Below are 22,285 nucleotides of genomic sequence, written 5' to 3' on the forward strand. Positions count from 1 at the left end.
CAGACAGACAGACTGAGAAAGACAGACAGACAGACAGACAGACAGACAGACAGACAGACAGACAGACAGACAGACAGACAGACAGAGAAAGACAGACAGAAGGACGGAGAAAGACAGACAGACAGAGAAAGAAAGACAGAGAAAGAGAGACAGACAGATGAAGACAGACAGACGGACGGAGAGAAACAGAGACAGATGGAGAGAAACAGAAGGAGAAAGAGACAGACAGAGAAAGACAGGCAGACGGAGAGAAACAGACAGACAGGCAGAGAAAGAGTCAGACGGAGACAGACAGACTGAGTAAGACAGACAGAAAGCCATGATGAGCATCTGAGCTAGGTTCAGGAAGCCATGATTATTATCTAAATTGGGTTCAGGAAGCCATGTTTAGTATCTGAGCTGGGTTCAGGAAGCCATGTTTAGTATCTGAGCTGGGATCAGGAAGCCATGATTAGTATCTGATCTGGGATCAGGAAGCCATGATTAGTATCTGAGCTGGGTTCAGGAAGCCATGATTATTATCTAAATTGGGTTCAGGAAGCCATGATGAGTATCTGATCTGGGATCAGGAAGCCATGATGAGTATCTGATCTGGGTTCAGGAAGCCATGTTTAGTATCTGAGCTGGGTTCAGGAAGCCATGTTTAGTATCTGAGCTGGGTTCAGGAAGCCATGATTAGTATCTGATCTGGGATCAGGAAGCAATGATTAGTATCTGAGCTTGGTTCAGGAAGCCATGATGAGAATCTGATCTGGGTTCAGGAGGATGACCAGTATAGATATGTAATATATGGCCACTGCATTACATACAGTACATGTCTTTCAAATGGCAATTTAATTCTGAATACCCACCCACCCACCCACCCATCCCACACACACACACACACACACACACACACAGGATTAGTCATCCTAGATCTGATGCCGATCTGTGGAACATGATGGTTTGGAATGACGTGGAGGATTGTAGGAGGGGGGGGGGGGGGTTGGCGATGGTGGAGAGGGGAGGCGAGGCGTACTGACTTACCGCTCACGGCGGCCTTGATGTTGGGGTCTTCATCTGCCAGACTGCCTGGCACACCACGTCTCCCTTTGATCTTCGGACACATAATGGAAGGAGAGAGGGGAGAGAGAACAAGGTGGATGATATACGGTTTATTCTGAAAGGACCTTGGGTATCTCCTGCATTCATCTATAAAGCAGGGTGTGTGTGACAGGGGGTTGAAGTGACATGGTCATTGGTTTGTTGCAGCTACATAGCTGTGAGTCTCTGCGTGGTGTCTCCCAATAGACATTCGGACACAAAACGCCATGCCTGGGTTCTGTGGCTGTTTTGGCCGCATGGGGAGGGGGGTGATACAATTTGTTGTACCATGTTTGAAGCAAGTGTTTATTTGGAAAATGTGTCTAATCAAATTCAACCTTCAATTTGGGGGGGGGTCTTTAAAGAGAGTGAATTATTAGACTGTATAACCTGTGCTGAATATTGAAATACATCACTGGAACCACATACTTATCTCCAGTTTGAGAGGTCACATTCGTGCTTTGTGTATTTACGGCTGTGTAGATTTATTTTGTTGATGCTTACAGGCATTCAAAATGAAGGGCACATCCTCTTCAAAATGAAGGGCACATCCTCTTCAAAATGAAGGGCACATCCTCTTCAAAATGAAGGGCCCATCCTCTTCAAAATGAAGGGCACATCCTCTTCAAAATGAAGGGCACATCCTCTTCAAAATGAAGGGCAAACCCTCTTCAAAATGAAGGGCACATCCTCTTCAAAATGAAGGGCACATCCTCTTCAAAATGAAGGGCACATCCTCTTCAAAATGAAGGGCACACCCTCTTCAAAATGAAGGGCACATCCTCTTCAAAATGAAGGGCACATCCTCTTCAAAATGAAGGGCACATCCTCTTCAAAATGAAGGGCACACCCTCTTCAAAATGAAGGGCACATCCTCTTCAAAATGAAGGGCACACCCTCTTCAAAATGAAGGGTACACCCTCTTCAAAATGAAGGGCACACCCTCTTCAAAATGAAGGGCCCACCCTCTTCAAAATGAAGGGCACACCCTCTTCAAAATGAAGGGCCCACCCTCTTCAAAATGAAGGGCACACCCTCTTCAAAATGAAGGGCACATCCTCTTCAAAATGAAGGGCACACCCTCTTCAAAATGAATGGCACATCCTCTTCAAAATGAAGGGCACATCCTCTTCAAAATGAAGGGCACATCCTCTTCAAAATGAAGGGCCCATCCTCTTCAAAATGAAGGGCCCATCCTCTTCAAAATGAAGGGCACATCCTCTTCAAAATGAAGGGCCCATCCTCTTCAAAATGAAGGGCCCACCCTCTTCAAAATGAAGGGCCCATCCTCTTCAAAATGAAGGGCACATCCTCTTCAAAATGAAGGGCCCACCCTCTTCAAAATGAAGGGCCCACCCTCTTCAAAATGAAGGGCACATCCTCTTCAAAATGAAGGGCCCATCCTCTTCAAAATGAAGGGCCCACCCTCTTCAAAATGAAGGGCCCACCCTCTTCAAAATGAAGGGCCCACCCTTTTCAAAATGAAGGGCACATCCTCTTCAAAATGAAGGGCACATCCTCTTCAAAATGAAGGGCACATCCTCTTCAAAATGAAGGGCCCATCCTCTTCAAAATGAAGGGCACATCCTCTTCAAAATGAAGGACCCACCCTCTTCAAAATGAAGGGCACATCCTCTTCAAAATGAAGGGCACATCCTCTTCAAAATGAAGGGCCCACCCTCTTCAAAATGAAGGGCACATCCTCTTCAAAATGAAGGGCACACCCTCTTCAAAATGAAGGGCACATCCTCTTCAAAATGAAGGGCACATCCTCTTCAAAATGAAGGGCACATCCTCTTCAAAATGAAGGGCACATCCTCTTCAAAATGAAGGGCACATCCTCTTCAAAATGAAGGGCACACCCTCTTCAAAATGAAGGGCACATCCTCTTCAAAATGAAGGGCACACCCTCTTCGAAATGAAGGGCACACCCTCTTCGAAATGAAGGGCACATCCTCTTCAAAATGAAGGGCACATCCTCTTCAAAATGAAGGGCACACCCTCTTCAAAATGAAGGGCACATCCTCTTCAAAATGAAGGGCACACCCTCTTCAAAATGAAGGGCACATCCTCTTCAAAATGAAGGGCACACCCTTTTCAAAATGAAGGGCACATCCTCTTCAAAATGAAGGGCACACCCTCTTCAAAATGAAGGGCACACCCTCTTCAAAATGAAGGGCACATCCTCTTCAAAATGAAGGGCACACCCTGTTCAAAATGAAGGGCACACCCTCTTCAAAATGAAGGGCACATCCTCTTCAAAATGAAGGGCACACCCTCTTCAAAATGAAGGGCACATCCTCTTCAAAATGAAGGGCACACCCTCTTCAAAATGAAGGGCCCACCCTCTTCAAAATGAAGGGCACATCCTCTTCAAAATGAAGGGCACATCCTCTTCAAAATGAAGGGCACACCCTCTTCAAAATGAAGGGCACACCCTCTTCAAAATGAAGGGCACATCCTCTTCAAAATGAAGGGCCCACCCTCTTCAAAATGAAGGGCACATCCTCTTCAAAATGAAGGGCACATCCTCTTCAAAACGAAGGGCACATCCTCTTCAAAACGAAGGGCACATCCTCTTCAAAACGAAGGGCACATCCTCTTCAAAACGAAGGGCACATCCTCTTCAAAACGAAGGGCACATCCTCTTCAAAACGAAGGGCCCACCCTCTTCAAAATGAAGGGCACACCCTCTTCAAAATTAAGGGCACACCCTCTTCAAAATGAAGGGCACACCCTCTTCAAAATGAAGGGCACATCCTCTTCAAAATGAAGGGCACATCCTCTTCAAAATGAAGGGCACACCCTCTTCAAAATGAAGGGCACACCCTCTTCAAAATGAAGGGCCCCCCGAATTTTGACCACAAGCTTTGTCTTTGATGTCACACTTGGAGAAACAGTCGAAGTCCATTTCATTCACCTATCGCACGTTCAGTACGAAGACTGTCCAACTACCTTCATGACTATGGTTCAAGCACTTGTCGCGACGACTTAAACTCAAAAGAAACGCAAAACGAGTCGAACCGTCAAGCTGCCAGACATAATTACTGAAATGAACCAGTACATGAAAATACAATAGTGGCTGAAATATAAACTACTGTAGTGGCTGAACTATAAACTACAGTAGGGAACTATAAACTACAGTAGGGAACTATAAACTACAGTAGGGAACTATAAACTACAGTAGGGGACTATAAACTACAGTAGGGGACTATAAACTACAGTAGGGAACTATAAACTACAGTAGGGGACTATAAACTACAGTAGGGGACTATAAACTACAGTAGGGACTATAAACTAAAGTAGGGGACTATAAACTACAGTAGGGACTATAAACTACAGTAAGAAACTATAAACTACAGTAGGGAACTATAAACTACAGTAGGGAACTATAAACTACAGTAGGGAACTATAAACTACAGTAGGGGACTATAAACTACAGTAGGGGACTATAAACTACAGTAGGGACTATAAACTAAAGTAGGGGACTATAAACTACAGTAGGGACTATAAACTACAGTAAGGAACTATAAACTACAGTAGGGAACTATAAACTACAGTAGGGAACTATAAACTACAGTAGGGAACTATAAACTACAGTAGGGGACTATAAACTACAGTAGGGGACTATAAACTACAGTAGGGAACTATAAACTACAGTAGGGAACTATAAACTACAGTAGGGGACTATAAACTACAGTAGGGAACTATAAACTACAGTAGGGAACTATAAACTACAGTAGGGAACTATAAACTACAGTAGGGGACTATAAACTACAGTAGGGAACTATAAACTACAGTAGGGAACTATAAACTACAGTAGGGAACTATAAACTATAAACTACAGTAGGGAACTATAAACTACAGTAGGGAACTATAAACTACAGTAGGGAACTATAAACTACAGTAGGGAACTATAAACTACAGTAGGGAACTATAAACTACAGTAGGGAACTATAAACTACAGTAGGGAACTATAAACTACAGTAGGGACATTGAAGGGTCTGTCTCTTCCCAGACTGCCAGTGTATTTTATTGTTTGGAAATGCAATGGGGCACTGGGGGTATGTGTCAACCGAGAGAAAGTCAGGCAGCGGTAAATGAAATGGGAACATAAACTAGAAACCATTAATTAATTGACAAGCAGATAATTCCCCGTTTATTATTATCAAACAGACTTCATTTGGTTCCCTACCCACAGCACCGACTTGAGAGTCTTCTCTTATAGATACAACCCTTAACAAAATAGATGGCTAAAAGCTTGCTGGGAGTTGAGGGCTATCAACATTTACATAAAAGGGAACTGGTGCAATTTAAATAGCTGCCCGCATGCACTGACTGAGGTCCAAATTCGACTGAGAATATCAAATTATGTAAAAAAAAATAATTAAATATTATTTTTTTTTTTTAAAGAAACCCCCACGTCTTGTTTTTCCTTTTTTGGCTGACCTATATTTCTGACAGCCAACTGTGAGTGACATAGGCCTCCTCTTGTAAGCGAGATGTACTGAATTCCCTCAGCAGTAGGCCGTGTGCATCCTACTCCTCGTTCTCCTCGTCCTCTGTTGTTCTTGCCGAGTTCTGACGAGCTGTTCCATCGTAATAGGGTAGTGATTTCAGGTCTCAGGGCATCCGGGCTCTTTGGTTACAGGTCAGTGAGGTTGGCGAGAGAATGGTTGTGATGGATATGTCAGTGTAATGTAGACCTTTACTCTTCTGGGGATCTAACAGAATGAGGATCTCTAAATAACAGACATTCTGTTTAGTTAGTTATTACAAAAAGTTTTTTTGGTGGATTTTACTGTAGTATTCACTATAGTGTTTTTGGCAAGATATTAAAATACTATACACTCGTATTTACAGTTTACTATGTAAATACTATAGTATTACTATATTATGTACTGCAGTGTTTTTTTTATTATCTTTGATATAGAAGTGGGGGCGTTCCCCTTGAAGAAACCTACTGAGGAAACACGAAAAGAGAAAGTTCTCTATAACCTGCACGGAACACAATAATAGGGTCTATACTTGGCATGTAGGTTTGTCAGTCACGAGTGGTACAAATAAATATGATCATTTACCCATGGGGGGGCGGCGCACAGTTAGCCCAGCGTCGTACCGGGTTAGGGGAGGGTTTTGGTCGGCAGGGATGTCCTTGTCCCATCGCGCACTAGCGACTCCTGTGGCGGGCCGAGCGAAATGCACGCTGACACGGTCGCCAGGAGTACGGCGTTTCCTCCGACCACATTGGTGCGGCTGGATTCTGGGTTAAGTGGCCATTGTGTCAAGAAGCAGCGCGGTTTGGTTGGGTTGGGTTTCGTAGGACGCACGGCTCTCGACCTTCGCCTCTCCCAAATCCGTACGGGACTTGCAGCGATGAGACAAGACTGTAACTACCAATTGGATACCACAACAAAGGGTAAAAAATAAATAAATAAATAAAGGTTAAGTTTAAAGAGTTAGGTTAAAGGGTTAAGGTTATGTTTAGGAGTAAAGTTAAAGTTAAGTATCTCGGATTGACACTTACTATGTTACGTCTTGTCTATGAGACTAGGCTGGAAAGAAAGGACAATGGATAGCTTCTTCGGGAGATCCAAGTTCATAGCAATTAATGGATGACTGGTCTCCTGCATGTTGTCGCTCACAAACTTGATGTTCTTAAAGAGACAGTGTACAATTTTCTATGTAACGCATCTCAACAGGAAATAGTGCTTTTACACAATGTGGCAACCTAATAGTCCACAAATGACTTTGTCATCTCGATGACATTTTATATTTTTATAATAAATTCATGTATTTACAGGGTTACATATTAGTTTCTAGAGCACAACATGTGCTTGAGAAGTAGCTAGCCTAGAATATATTTCGGTCCCTCACAGGCTACATGCTCCGAAATGTTATGCTGCGCTCTTAACTTTTAAAAGTTGTTTCCACAACCACATCAGGTCGTCACTCGCTGTGTGATTCACCCAGTAGTAGCACGTGAGCGCTGCTTTCCTAGTCACCGTGCTTCTACACCCTGCATTGCTTGCTGTTTGGGGGTTTTAGGCTGGGTTTCTGCAAAGCACTTTGAGATATCAGCTGATGTACGAAGGGCTATATAAATTGATTTGATTTGATTTGCTTAACAGTATATATTTCTTAATGATCAAAGTGAAAGTAAGCTGGTTTTTTTGTGTGTTTTTGGTGGTTTTCCATATTATATGATTCAAGGCTATCTAGTATGATGGCACAAAAAGCATTCACACTATGCCATTAAAGGGAGATTCTTGCAATTAAGCTCAATGACAGGAAGTAAGCTAGCATACGTTACCGTACCTGTCTGTTTCTAGTCATTGCGCTAATGCTAGTTAGCATTGGCTCACAAATCTACTTCTAATTTCCGTCATATTCCACACAGACACATAAAAATAGTTTCCACTAGTATCCAGCAGCTATTGGGGATCCTAATAAATATGAACTACGAAAGCACCAATGTGAAGGGAACATATGATGTGAAAACTGTAAACGGCTAACAGAATGACATTTTAAAGAAAATTACACTTAATTTCTACTACTCACTTCAAGTGAGATACAGTATTGTATGCCTTTTAAAATGGTGTGTGTGTGTGTGTGTGAGTGAGTGAGTGAGTGAGTGAGTGAGTGAGTGAGTGAGTGAGTGAGTGAGTGAGTGAGTGAGTGAGTGAGTGTGTGAGTGAGTGAGTGAGTGAGTGAGTGAGTGAAACAACAAGAGCAGCAGTTTCAGCAATGTCCTTTTAAATGGAAGTAAAACACAGTGAAGGGAGAAACGCACACATTGGCATCCTCCGCTGTTGGGGAAGGGAGGGTTTTGTGGGAAAGCAGATTGTATTAGAGGAGAGAGCCAACACACTCATTAATATCTCGTCTTTATAAGTGATGCACAGTGGAGCTTCTCGAGGGGGGGAAAAAAAAGTCGGTCAACCTAAGATCGCTCTTGCTTCTTCAAGAAGAAGATAGTCAGTCACTTCTTAATGTCAGTCATTAAGGCTGCGTAAACGTTCAATTATATTGGTTTCAAACTGTGTGTAAATACTGACACTCGAATTGGAGTAACACACAGAAAACAGAGTGTTAAAAAACAGAACAGAGCCATATCTAAGTTATCAGAAAGTTCCCCAAAGACAGTCAGATAAACAAATTAATTATTGCTCAAAGAGGGAAAGTGAGTGTGTGTATACTAGCATGTGCATGCTGGGATGGGGGGGGGGGAGATGATCCCACCTGATGATAGTCTCCCCCCAAAGCACACGGTCACAAACAAAGAGAGAGAGAATAAAGAGAGTGACAGAAGAAAAAGAGAGAGAAAGAGAGAGAGAGAGAGTGATAGAAAAAGAGAGAGAAAGAGAGAGAGAGAGTGATAGTGAGAGAAAGAGAGAGGGATAGAGAAAGAGAGAGTGATAGTGAGAGAAAGAGAGAGTGATAGTGAGAGAAAGAGAGAGATATAGAGAAAGAGAGAGAAAGAGAGAGAGAGTGAGAGTGAGAGAGAGAGTGATAGTGAGAGAAAGAGAGAGTGATAGAGAAAGAGAGAGAAAGAGTGATAGCGTGAGAGAAAGAGAGAGTGATAGAGAGAGAGAAAGAGAGAGAGAGTGATAGAGAAAGAGAGAGAAAGAGAGAGAGACGAGAAAGAGAGAGAGAGTGATAGAAAAGAGAATGATAGTGAGAGAAAGAGAGAGTGATAGAGAAAGAGAGAGTAATAGAGTGAGAGAAAGGGTGATATAGAGAAAGAGTGATAGAGAGAAAGAGAGTGATATAGAAAGAGCGAGAGAGAGAGAAAGAGTGAGAGAGAGTGCTAGAGTGAGAGAAAGAGAGAGAGAGTGAGAGAAAGAGAGAGTTATATAGTGAGAGAAAGAGAGAGTGATAGAGAAAGAGAGAGAGTGATAGAGTGAGAGAAAGAGAGAGTGATATAGAGAAAGAGGGAGAGAGAGTGCTAGAGAGTGATAGAGAGAGAATGCATGGTAGAGAGAGAGAGAGAAAGAGTGAGAGAGAGTGCTAGAGTGAGAGAAAGAGAGAGAGAGTGAGAGAAAGAGAGAGTGATATAGTGAGAGAAAGAGAGAGTGATAGAGAAAGAGAGAGAGAGATAGAGTGAGAGAAAGAGAGAGTGATATAGAGAAAGAGGGAGAGAGAGTGCTAGAGAGTGATAGAGAGAGAATGCATGGTAGAGAGAGAGAGAGAGAAAGAGTGAGAGAGAGTGCTAGAGTGAGAGAAAGAGAGAGAGAGTGAGAGAAAGAGAGAGTGATATAGTGAGAGAAAGAGAGAGTGATAGAGAAAGAGAGAGAGAGATAGAGTGAGAGAAAGAGAGAGTGATATAGAGAAAGAGTGAGAGAGAGTGCTAGAGAGTGCTAGAGAGAGAATGCATGGTAGAAAGAGTGAGAGAGAGTGCTAGAGTGAGAGAAAGAGAGAGTGATAGAGAGAGAGAAAGAGAGAGAGAAGAGAAAGAGAGAGAGAGTGATAGAAAAAGAGAGAGAGTGATAGAGTGAGAGAAAGAGAGAGTGATAGAGAAAGAGAGAGAAAGAGAGAAAGAGTGAGAGAGCGTGCTAGAGTGAGAGAAAGAGAGAGAGAGTGAGAGAAAGAGAGAGTGATAGAGAAAGAGAGAGAGAGAGTGATAGAGTGAGAGAAAGAGAGAGTGATAGAGAAAGAGCGAGAGAGAGAGAAAGAGTGAGAGAGCGTGCTAGAGTGAGAGAAAGAGAGAGAGAGTGAGAGAAAGAGAGAGTGATAGAGAAAGAGAGAGAGAGAGTGATAGAGTGAGAGAAAGAGAGAGTGATAGAGTGAGAGAAAGAGAGAGTGATAGAGAAAGAGAGAGAGAGAGAGAAAGAGTGAGAGAGCGTGCTAGAGTGAGAGAAAGAGAGAGAGAGTGATAGAGAAAGAGAGAGAGAGAGTGATAGAGTGAGAGAAAGAGAGAGTGATAGAGAAAGAGTGAGAGAGAGTGCTAGAGAGTGATAGAGAGAGAATGCATGGTAGAGAGAGAGAAAGAGTGAGAGAGAGTGCTAGAGTGAGAGAAAGAGAGAGTGCTAGAGTGAGAGAAAGAGAGAATGATAGAGAAAGAGAGAGAGAGTGATAGAGTGAGAGAAAGAGAGAGTGATATAGAGAGAATGCATGGTAGACAAGGGCTGCCACTTCCACATCAAATGTGTCGTCATAGCAGTAGAACAGAACCCCCTGTGTCACCATGACCTGTTGCTCGGCAGGACGAACGATGTCAAAACGGAAGTTGAGCAAAGACACCGATGAGGAGAACAAGGAGGAGGAAGGAGGACACCAGCCACCAACAAAACGCCGGTAAACGTGTCGGTATAGCGCCGTCGGGGTCAGAGCAAGTGGTGGGGTGAGTCACCGTTTCACATCAAAATTAGAGGAAATGAAGTGTGCCCTTCACTAACGGCAAAGGAGATCATTGGAGCCTGCACCGGAGAACTATAAAATTGAGAGGATGGCTTTCCGGTGTTCGGGTAGAGTTAGACATTCAGAAAACAAGAAGGGTGATGATTATGGTGGTTTTATTGTATTGTTTATACACTGTAAGAAAGATGTGCAGGGAGGAGGAGAGTAATCGGGTAGAGGAGTCATATAATACATTTAAGATCCCTTTTAACATCCATAGGTACTGTTCAAACCAGAAACAGACATTACGGGGCAGTTTCCCCCAGTCACAGATTAAACCTAATCTTGGACTAAAGAAACAGACATTACGGGGCAGTTTCCCCCAGTCACAGATTAAACCTAATCTTGGACTAAAGAAACAGACATTACGGGGCAGTTTCCCCCAGTCACAGATTAAACCTAATCTTGGACTAAAGAAACAGACATTACGGGGCAGTTTCCCCCAGTCACAGATTAAACCTAATCTTGGACTAAAGAAACAGACATTACGGGGCAGTTTCCCCCAGTCACAGATTAAACCTAATCTTGGACTAAAGAAACAGACATTACGGGGCAGTTTCCCCCAGTCACAGATTAAACCTAATCTTGGACTAAAGAAACAGACATTACGGGGCAGTTTCCCCCAGTCACAGATTAAACCTAATCTTGGACTAAAGAAACAGACATTACGGGGCAGTTTCCCCCAGTCACAGATTAAACCTAATCTTGGACTAAAGAAACAGACATTACGGGGCAGTTTCCCCCAGTCACAGATTAAACCTAATCTTGGACTAAAGAAACAGACATTACGGGGCAGTTTCCCCCAGTCACAGATTAAACCTAATCTTGGACTAAAGAAACAGACATTACGGGGCAGTTTCCCCCAGTCACAGATTAAACCTAATCTTGGACTAAACAGGATTTTCAATGGAGATTCTCTGAGAAACACGAAGTACTCGGTACTACCCAAAAAAAACGTGATGGTTCGCCTCTACTGAAAATATTTGATGTGTGACACAGTCAAATTGGTCCGGCTGGGTACCCAGAAACCATTTCCTGCTGGTCAGGTCAAGCACCGAACCACACTTCAAACTGCCCAACATCGTCCAGTTTCTAAAGAAGCATAAGACAGAACAGAATAGAATACCTACAACAAAGAATTGCTGACGTCACTGTATATCTAACCCAGCACATGGCATCCTGGTGAGCCGTCCTGGTATTATCAGGGGATCCCCCCCCCCCCCATTGTATTGAAATGCTAACAGATAACGTCGGAACCTGGACTGACCTTTGATTCATATAGCGGTATAGAAGCACTTACAGGGGGAATAGCTGAAGCAGGGTTTGAACCAGCAACCTTGTGGTTAACCGGGCGAGTGTGTCAACACCTATATGAGGCTGTGAGACATGGTAAACTCCATAAAACTGTCCCTCATACAGGGAGTCTACATGAGGCTGTGAGACATGGTAAACTCCATAAAACTGTCCCTCATACAGGGAGTCTACATGAGGCTGTGAGACATGGTAAACTCCATAAAACTGTCCCTCATACAGGGAGTCTACATGAGGCTGTGAGACATGATAAACCCATAAAGCTGTCCCTCATACAGGGAGTCTACATGAGGCTGTGAGACATGTTAAAACCCATAAAACTGTCCCTCATACAGGGAGTCTACATGAGGCTGTGAGACATGATAAACCCATAAAACTGTCCCTCATACAGGGAGTCTATATGAGGCTGTGAGACATGTTAAAACCCATAAAACTGTCCCTCATACAGGGAGTCTACATGAGGCTGTGAGACATGATAAACCCATAAAACTGTCCCTCATACAGGGAGTCTACATGAGGCTGTGAGACATGATAAACCCATAAAACTGTCCCTCATACAGGGAGTCTACATGAGGCTGTGAGACATGATAAACCCATAAAACTGTCCCTCATACAGGGAGTCTACATGAGGCTGTGAGACATGTTAAAACCCATAAAACTGTCCCTCATACAGGGAGTCTACATGAGGCTGTGAGACATGGTAAACTCCATAAAACTGTCCCTCATACAGGGAGTCTACATGAGGCTGTGAGACATGATAAACCCATAAAGCTGTCCCTCATACAGGGAGTCTACATGAGGCTGTGAGACATGTTAAAACCCATAAAACTGTCCCTCATACAGGGAGTCTACATGAGGCTGTGATACATGATAAACCCATAAAACTGTCCCTCATACAGGGAGTCTACATGAGGCTGTGAGACATGATAAACCCATAAAGCTGTCCCTCATACAGGGAGTCTATATGAGGCTGTGAGACATGGTAAACTCCATAAAACTGTCCCTCATACAGGGAGTCTACATGAGGCTGTGAGACATGGTAAACTCCATAAAACTGTCCCTCATACAGGGAGTCTACATGAGGCTGTGAGACATGGTAAACTCCATAAAACTGTCCCTCATACAGGGAGTCTACATGAGGCTGTGAGACATGATAAACCCATAAAACTGTCCCTCATACAGGGAGTCTACATGAGGCTGTGAGACATGGTAAACTCCATAAAACTGTCCCTCATACAGGGAGTCTACATGAGGCTGTGAGACATGGTAAACTCCATAAAACTGTCCCTCATACAGGGAGTCTATATGAGGCTGTGAGACATGATAAACCCATAAAACTGTCCCTCATACAGGGAGTCTACATGAGGCTGTGAGACATGTTATAAAACCCATAAAACTGTTCCTCTGGTTCAACAACTGTGTTATAATGAAGGGACTGATCTTTAGCGGAAGATGAAAGATGGATGAGGAGGAAGAGGGAGGAAGAGGGGAAGGAAGAGGGATGAATGTGTACTGTGTTCCAGAGTGTCTTTTAGCTCAAATTCCTGCTAACGTGTCAGCCAGAACCTGCCAGTGGCTGCCTGTCTCCCAGTATTCAATATATTAAAGGAGGATGAGGAACAGTGGGATGAACGGAGGGAAGAACTGTGGGAGGACAGACAGACGCATGGAAAGCTGTCTCATTGTGGATGGGTCTCATTGTGGGTGCTGTCTCCTTGTGAATGGGTTTCCATGTGGGTGCTGTCTCCATGTGGGTGCTGTCTCCTTGTGGGTGCTGTCTCCTTGTGGATGGGTCTCCATGTGGGTGCTGTCTCATTGTGGATGGGTCTCCATGTGGGTGCTGTCTCCTTGTGGATGCTGTCTCCATGTGGGTGCTGTCTCATTGTGGGTGCTGTCTCATTGTGGGTGCTGTCTCCTTGTGGATGAGTCTCCATGTGGGAGCTGTCTCATTGTGGGTGCTGTCTCATTGTGGGTGGGTCTCCATGTGGGTGCTGTCTCATTGTGGGTGCTGTCTCCTTGTGGATGGGTCTCCATGTGGGTGCTGTCTCATTGTGGGTGCCGTCTCCTTGTGGATACCGTCTCCTTGTACTGTAGATGCTGACTCCGTGTCGATTCTGGTCTATCTGTGGATGCTGTCTCCCTGTGGATGCTGTCTCCTTGTGGATGGGTCTCCATGTGAATGCTGTCTCCTTGTGGATACCGTCTCCTTGTACTGTAGATGCTGACTCCGTGTCGATTCTGGTCTATCTGTGGATGCTGTCTCCCTGTGGATGCTGTCTCCTTGTGGATGGGTCTCCATGTGAATGCTGTCTCCTTGTGGATACCGTCTCCTTGTACTGTAGATGCTGACTCCGTGTCGATTCTGGTCTATCTGTGGATGCTGTCTCCCTGTGGATGCTGTCTCCTTGTGGATGGGTCTCCATGTGAATGCTGTCTCCTTGTGGATACCGTCTCCTTGTACTGCAGATGCTGACTCCTTGTGGATACCGTCTCCTTGTGGATACCGTCTCCTTGTACTGTAGATGCTGACTCCGTGTCGATTCTGGTCTATCTGTGGATGCTGTCTCCCTGTGGATGCTGGCATATCTGCCTGTCAGGGAGTCATTGCGTGCCACGCTCACAGCTCGGCCGAGTGTAACTGAGGCAATGTACCCCATGAAATATTCACCTAAGTTGTCTTTCCTAAAAATATAAAAAGGGGGGGACGGGAAAAACCGGTGGTGCGATGGAGAGTTATCCAAATGCACCGTGTCAGGTCTACTTAGGCTTTCATCCAAGAGGGGCGAAGAGGGGAGCGGCAGGGGGTCCATTAAATGTTCATACATGTTCATACATTGTAAGCCCACGCCATGGGGTTTAACTCCAACATTTTAAGCACCCCCCCCCCCCCAATGGCATTGAACTCCACCCTTTTAAGCCCCCCCCCCCCCCACTTGGTGTTTAACTCCACCCTTTTAAGCCCCCCCCCAATGGCATTTAACTTCACCCTTTTAAGCCCCCCCCCCCCCCCCCACTTGGCGTTTAACTCCACCCTTTTAAGCACCCCCCCCCCAATGGCATTTAACTCCACCCTGTTAAGACCCCCCCTCCCCACCCCACATGGTGTTTAACTCCACCCTTTTAAGCCCCCCCATGGAGTTTAACTCCAACCTTTTAAGCCCTCCCCCCATGGTGTTTAACTCCACCCTTTTAAGCCCTCCCCCCATGGTGTTTAACTCCACCCTTTTAAGCCCCCCCATGGTGTTTAACTCCACCCTTTTAAGCCCCCCCCATGGTGTTTGACTCCACCCTTTTAAGCCCCCCCCATGGTGTTTAACTCCACTCTACAAGGTGTCGATAGCGTTCCACAGGGATGCTGGCCCATGTTGAATCCAATGCTTTCCACAGAAGTGTCCCAGTTGGCTGGATGTCCTTTTGAGTCATGGACTCAAACACTCAGGAAACTGTTTAATGTGGAAAAAACCCAGCAGCGTTGCAGTTCTTGACGCACTCAAACCGGTGCGCCTTGGCACCTACTGCCAAACCCCGTTCAAAGACACTTAAATATTTTGTCTTGCCCGTTCACCTTCTGAATGGCACACATACACAATCCATGTCTCAATTGTCTCCAGGCTTAACAGTCATTCTTTTAACTGTCTCCTCTCCTTCATTTACACGGATTGAAGTGACGTCAATAAGGGATCGTAGCTTTCGCCTGGATCCACCTGGTCAAGTCTGTCATGGAAAGAGCAGGTGTTCCTAATATTTTGTACAGTCATTGCAAATATCAACAAAGTTACAGTAGGTGCATGCTATGCATGGTGTACACTCCTCGTAACCCATGTATAATAAATCATTTCCATTCTGTCATTGGGGAGATTCTCCTCATTTATTAACAAACCAGTCCTCTAGAGTGTTATCTATAGCTGGTAGCCAGTTAAAAGCCAGTCTTTATGCTCAGCATATAACAATTAGTTACTCTGAAAATCAGATTTTTATTTTTAACCTGATGAATGTGTGAGTGGTAAGAGGTGTGTACTAACGATATCAACGTGTGTGCTGCTCTTTGTAGTTTGTTCGAGTTGCGACGTAACCTGACTTGAGGTATCCTGAGTCCCTAAAGTCATGAATTGGCTCCCATTCGCATAAGACTACACATTGCAGAAAGACTAGAGAGGCCATAGGAGAGAGGCAAAACAGTTAGAACTAAGAAACACTACACTTTCTCTGCTCCAAACCATCACAAATTTGGAAGTTTCAAATTAACTTCACTGCCTTTTGAGAGAAAAATGAATCTCCCGAATCCAAAAATATCAGCAACTTCACACAATGTTGTGTCAAGTGCTCAGTTTACACAAATACTTTGTCTCTACTTGTGCTGATAGGCAAAGGAGGCCAGATATGTATGCATAATTCAGCCTCCAAAGACAAAGAATGGGAGAGATCCAGGGCAAGAGATAACTTGCATGGAACAAGCGGTGGGTTTGTGGGGGGGGGGGGGGTGTACAGACACTAAAGTGCCATGATTTCCTATCTTCTCATGATGCAACCGAGCCCGGCCCAACTCATAGTGAAGGCTGGTACAACTGCCGCCCACTCCCCTCAGCCCCCTAATGCCACGCTGTACTGCTTTTGATAAGAGGAACTGGGCCAGCTTATAGTCAAAACAAAAAACAAAAAGGGGGATGATGGGGGTGGTGGGGGGGGGAAATAGTCATTATGAATGTTTTCTTTTTAAACAGCGAATCGCTGTGGCTGTTGTCGTGGCAGCCGTCGCCGAGTGAGAACTACTTATGTAGGGCGACGTGGCCTGGAGTATTGTGGGAAGGAGCCATTAGCTGCCGTGGCGCTAGCTGCTCGAGCACAACACAATTAGAGAACAGAAACAGGCCCACAGTCCCTTAGTATCTGTGTGCGCAAAAGGTCACTTCTGTCAACATTATTATAATCCCCTGTTTTCCTATCAGGATTGTTGATTCACATGCCTGGGAAGAAGAACTGAAGGAAAGGAGGCAGAACAGAGAGGCAGTGACAGGAGCGCCGAGGCGGTGGGTCGGTGTGGTAAATATTACATTATCAAACAGTATAAATATATCTGGATGTGATGGGAGTGACTCATCACATTCTCTCGACTCCAGTTTGGAAACACTAAAAAAAAAAAAAAAAAATGTTTTTTTTTTTTTTTAAATCAAAAGATCACAGGGGGGGGGGGGGGCATTGATAAAGAAACATCCCTTTCGAAGGTCCTGTATATAAAACGTTAAGTTGTACTGTATTGTGGTTATATAAACACCGCAATAGAACTTCAATAGAAGATAAGATTTTTGCCGAACCTCCGTTTGTGTTAAGATAATTACTATATTTGCGTCGTTTCCACGCCACAGCACCAGCTTCCTCTGCTTCGTAAGATAGACGTATCCATTCAAATCAGCAACAACAACAAAAAAAACAAAATAAAAGCCCAGATTAATCAAAAACAAATAAAGAGTCATGTTTTCAAAGGTGTCATGAAGAAGAAGACGACGACACCCAATAAACCAGCTTGGGGCACGGGGGACAATCTAATCTTGACGGAATAGATTAATTATAATTTTTTAAGTTATTTGGAAATGACCAGCTCCTTATCAATCCAGGAGGTATTTGTGCAGACTCTCTCAGTGGCTTTAGTGAAGGGACTCAATCACAACGAGACGCGATAGGCCTCGGGTCTCCTCCTCTCGCGTTCATCTTTTATCGGTACGGAGGAAATGAAAAAGGATGTTATCTTGAGCGGCGTACGCTGCACAGCGTCTTGGCTTCGGGAGACGGGCCTCGTCTGCACGAGCCAATGGGGGAACTCGCTCGTCACATAAAAACAAGGGCTTGAGATATGCTATGCTAGGAACTTGAAGAATGGGTTTGTCAAGACTGTGTGATGCTATGGTAACTGTTGGTGTGGACGGGTTAGGTGCTGCGAGTTGGTGTGTGTCGGGGAGACCCAGCATAAGCCACTGTGTTAAAGTGAAGCTTTAGCCTCTCCAACCACAAGTGGGCCGGAACTAACAAACGACCTGGAACAGCAAGATGACGAAGTAGAGAGGTCAGTGTAACAGGGTATTGATGTACCATGATGATGGAGAGGGTAGAGAGGTCAGTGTAACAGGGTATTGATGTACCATGATGATGGAGAGGGTAGAGGTCAGAGTGTAACAGGGTATTGATGTACCATGATGATGGAGAGGGTAGAGAGGTCAGATATGTAACAGGGTATTGATGGACCATGATGATGGAGAGGGTAGAGAGGTCAGGGTATTGATGTATCATGATGATGGAGAGGGTAGAGAGGTCAGAGTAACAGGGTATTGTTGTACCATGATGATGGAGAGGGTAGAGAGGTCAGTGTAACAGGGTATTGATGTACCATGATGATGGAGAGGGTAGACAGGTCAGGGTATTGATGTACCATGATGATGGAGAGGGTAGAGAGGTCAGGGTATTGATGTACCATGATGATGGAGAGGGTAGAGAGGTCAGAGTAACAGGGTATTGTTGTACCATGATGATGGAGAGGGTAGAGAGGTCAGTGTAACAGGGTATTGATGTACCATGATGATGGAGAGGGTAGACAGGTCAGGGTATTGATGTACCATGATGATGGAGAGGGTAGAGAGGTCAGTGTAACAGGGTATTGATGTACCATGATGATGGAGAGGGTAGACAGGTCAGGGTATTGATGTACCATGATGATGGAGAGGGTAGAGAGGTCAGGGTATTGATGTACCATGATGATGGAGAGGGTAGAGAGGTCAGAGTAACAGGGTATTGTTGTACCATGATGATGGAGAGGGTAGAGAGGTCAGTGTAACAGGGTATTGATGTACCATGATGATGGAGAGGGTAGACAGGTCAGGGTATTGATGTACCATGATGATGGAGAGGGTAGAGAGGTCAGTGTAACAGGGTATTGTTGTACCATGATGATGGAGAGGGTAGACAGGTCAGGGTATTGATGTACCATGATGATGGAGAGGGTAGAGAGGTCAGTGTAACAGGGTATTGTTGTACCATGATGATGGAGAGGGTAGAGAGGTCAGGGTATTGATGTACCATGATGATGGAGAGGGTCGAGAGGTCAGGGTATTGATGTACCATGATGATGGAGAGGGTAGAGAGGTCAGAGAGTAACAGGGTATTGATGTACCATGATGATGGAGAGGGTAGAGAGGTCAGAGAGTAACAGGGTATTGATGTACCATGATGATGGAGAAGGTAGAGAGGTCAGGGTATTTATGTACCATGATGATGGAGAGGGCAGAGAGGTCAGAGAGTAACAGGGTATTGATGTACCATGATGATGGAGAGGGTAGACAGGTCAGGGTATTGATGTACCATGATGATGGAGAGGGTAGAGAGGTCAGTGTAACAGGGTATTGTTGTACCATGATGATGGAGAGGGTAGAGAGGTCAGGGTATTGATGTACCATGATGATGGAGAGGGTCGAGAGGTCAGGGTATTGATGTACCATGATGATGGAGAGGGTAGACAGGTCAGGGTATTGGTGTACCATGATGATGGAGAGGGTAGAGAGGTCAGTGTAACAGGGTATTGTTGTACCATGATGATGGAGAGGGTAGACAGGTCAGGGTATTGATGTACCATGATGATGGAGAGGGTAGAGAGGTCAGTGTAACAGGGTATTGTTGTACCATGATGATGGAGAGGGTAGAGAGGTCAGGGTATTGATGTACCATGATGATGGAGAGGGTCGAGAGGTCAGGGTATTGATGTACCATGATGATGGAGAGGGTAGAGAGGTCAGTGTAACAGGGTATTGATGTACCATGATGATGGAGAGGGTAGAGAGGTCAGAGAGTAACAGGGTATTGATGTACCATGATAATGGAGAGGGTAGAGAGGTCAGAGAGTAACAGGGTATTGATGTACCATGATGATGGAGAAGGTAGAGAGGTCAGGGTATTTATGTACCATGATGATGGAGAGGGCAGAGAGGTCAGAGAGTAACAGGGTATTGATGTACCATGATGATGGAGAGGGTAGACAGGTCAGGGTATTGATGTACCATGATGATGGAGAGGGTAGAGAGGTCAGTGTAACAGGGTATTGTTGTACCATGATGATGGAGAGGGTAGAGAGGTCAGGGTATTGATGTACCATGATGATGGAGAGGGTCGAGAGGTCAGGGTATTGATGTACCATGATGATGGAGAGGGTAGAGAGGTCAGTGTAACAGGGTATTGATGTACCATGATGATGGAGAGGGTAGAGAGGTCAGAGAGTAACAGGGTACTGATGTACCATGATGATGGAGAGGGTAGAGAGGTCAGAGAGTAACAGGGTATTGATGTACCATGATGATGGAGAAGGTAGAGAGGTCAGGGTATTTATGTACCATGATGATGGAGAGGGCAGAGAGGTCAGAGAGTAACAGGGTATTGATGTACCATGATGATGGAGAGGGTAGAGAGGTCAGTGTAACAGGGTATTGTTGTACCATGATGATGGAGAGGGTAGACAGGTCAGGGTATTGATGTACCATGATGATGGAGAGGGTAGAGAGGTCAGTGTAACAGGGTATTGTTGTACCATGATGATGGAGAGGGTAGAGAGGTCAGGGTATTGATGTACCATGATGATGGAGAGGGTCGAGAGGTCAGGGTATTGATGTACCATGATGATGGAGAGGGTAGAGAGGTCAGTGTAACAGGGTATTGATGTACCATGATGATGGAGAGGGTAGAGAGGTCAGAGAGTAACAGGGTATTGATGTACCATGATGATGGAGAGGGTAGAGAGGTCAGAGAGTAACAGGGTATTGATGTACCATGATGATGGAGAGGGTAGAGAGGTCAGGGTATTGATGTATCATGATGATGGAGAAGGTAGAGAGGTCAGAGTAACAGGGTATTGATGTACCATGATGATGGAGAGGGTAGAGAGGTCAGAGTAACAGGGTATTGATGTACCATGATGATGGAGAGGGTAGAGAGGTCAGGGTATTGATGGACCATGATGATGGAGAGGGTAGAGAGGTCAGAGTAACAGGGTATTGATGTACCATGATGATGGAGAGGGTAGAGAGGTCAGAGTAACAGGGTATTGATGTACCATGATGATGGAGAGGGTAGAGAGGTAAGGGTATTGATGGACCATGATGATGGAGAGGGTAGAGAGGTCAGAGAGTAACAGGGTATTGATGTACCATGATGATGGAGAGGGTAGAGAGGTCAGGGTATTGATGTACCATGATGATGGAGAGGGTAGAGAGGTCAGTGTAACAGGGTATTGTTGTACCATGATGATGGAGAGGGTAGAGAGGTCAGGGTATTGATGTACCATGATGATGGAGAGGGTCGAGAGGTCAGGGTATTGATGTACCATGATGATGGAGAGGGTAGAGAGGTCAGTGTAACAGGGTATTGATGTACCATGATGATGGAGAGGGTAGAGAGGTCAGAGAGTAACAGGGTACTGATGTACCATGATGATGGAGAGGGTAGAGAGGTCAGAGAGTAACAGGGTATTGATGTACCATGATGATGGAGAAGGTAGAGAGGTCAGGGTATTTATGTACCATGATGATGGAGAGGGCAGAGAGGTCAGAGAGTAACAGGGTATTGATGTACCATGATGATGGAGAGGGTAGAGAGGTCAGTGTAACAGGGTATTGTTGTACCATGATGATGGAGAGGGTAGACAGGTCAGGGTATTGATGTACCATGATGATGGAGAGGGTAGAGAGGTCAGTGTAACAGGGTATTGTTGTACCATGATGATGGAGAGGGTAGAGAGGTCAGGGTATTGATGTACCATGATGATGGAGAGGGTCGAGAGGTCAGGGTATTGATGTACCATGATGATGGAGAGGGTAGAGAGGTCAGTGTAACAGGGTATTGATGTACCATGATGATGGAGAGGGTAGAGAGGTCAGAGAGTAACAGGGTATTGATGTACCATGATGATGGAGAGGGTAGAGAGGTCAGAGAGTAACAGGGTATTGATGTACCATGATGATGGAGAGGGTAGAGAGGTCAGGGTATTGATGTATCATGATGATGGAGAAGGTAGAGAGGTCAGAGTAACAGGGTATTGATGTACCATGATGATGGAGAGGGTAGAGAGGTCAGAGTAACAGGGTATTGATGTACCATGATGATGGAGAGGGTAGAGAGGTCAGGGTATTGATGGACCATGATGATGGAGAGGGTAGAGAGGTCAGAGTAACAGGGTATTGATGTACCATGATGATGGAGAGGGTAGAGAGGTCAGAGTAACAGGGTATTGATGTACCATGATGATGGAGAGGGTAGAGAGGTAAGGGTATTGATGGACCATGATGATGGAGAGGGTAGAGAGGTCAGAGAGTAACAGGGTATTGATGTACCATGATGATGGAGAGGGTAGAGAGGTCAGGGTATTGATGTACCATGATGATGGAGAGGGTAGAGAGGTCAGAGTAACAGGGTATTGATGTACCATGATGATGGAGAGGGCAGAGAGGTCAGAGAGTAACAG

General features: G+C 44.9%; 1 protein-coding gene across 2 annotated transcripts in view; it reads right to left on the reverse strand.

Annotated features, from left to right (window-relative positions):
* Positions 1 to 22,285, reverse strand: part of LOC110500776 (glucosidase 2 subunit beta) — a 274,702-nt gene that overhangs the window by 177,918 nt on the left and 74,499 nt on the right. For both annotated transcript variants that reach the window (XM_036958295.2, XM_090214914.1), the window contains exon 10: positions 1,027 to 1,096. In XM_036958295.2, the coding sequence (XP_036814190.2) occupies positions 1,027 to 1,096 (70 nt within the window). The remainder of the gene's footprint in view (positions 1 to 1,026; positions 1,097 to 22,285) is intronic.

The sequence above is a fragment of the Oncorhynchus mykiss genome, chromosome 21, assembly GCF_057628025.1.
Source record: "Oncorhynchus mykiss isolate SJ-2025 chromosome 21, ASM5762802v1, whole genome shotgun sequence".
Taxonomy (NCBI): Eukaryota; Metazoa; Chordata; class Actinopteri; order Salmoniformes; family Salmonidae; genus Oncorhynchus; species Oncorhynchus mykiss.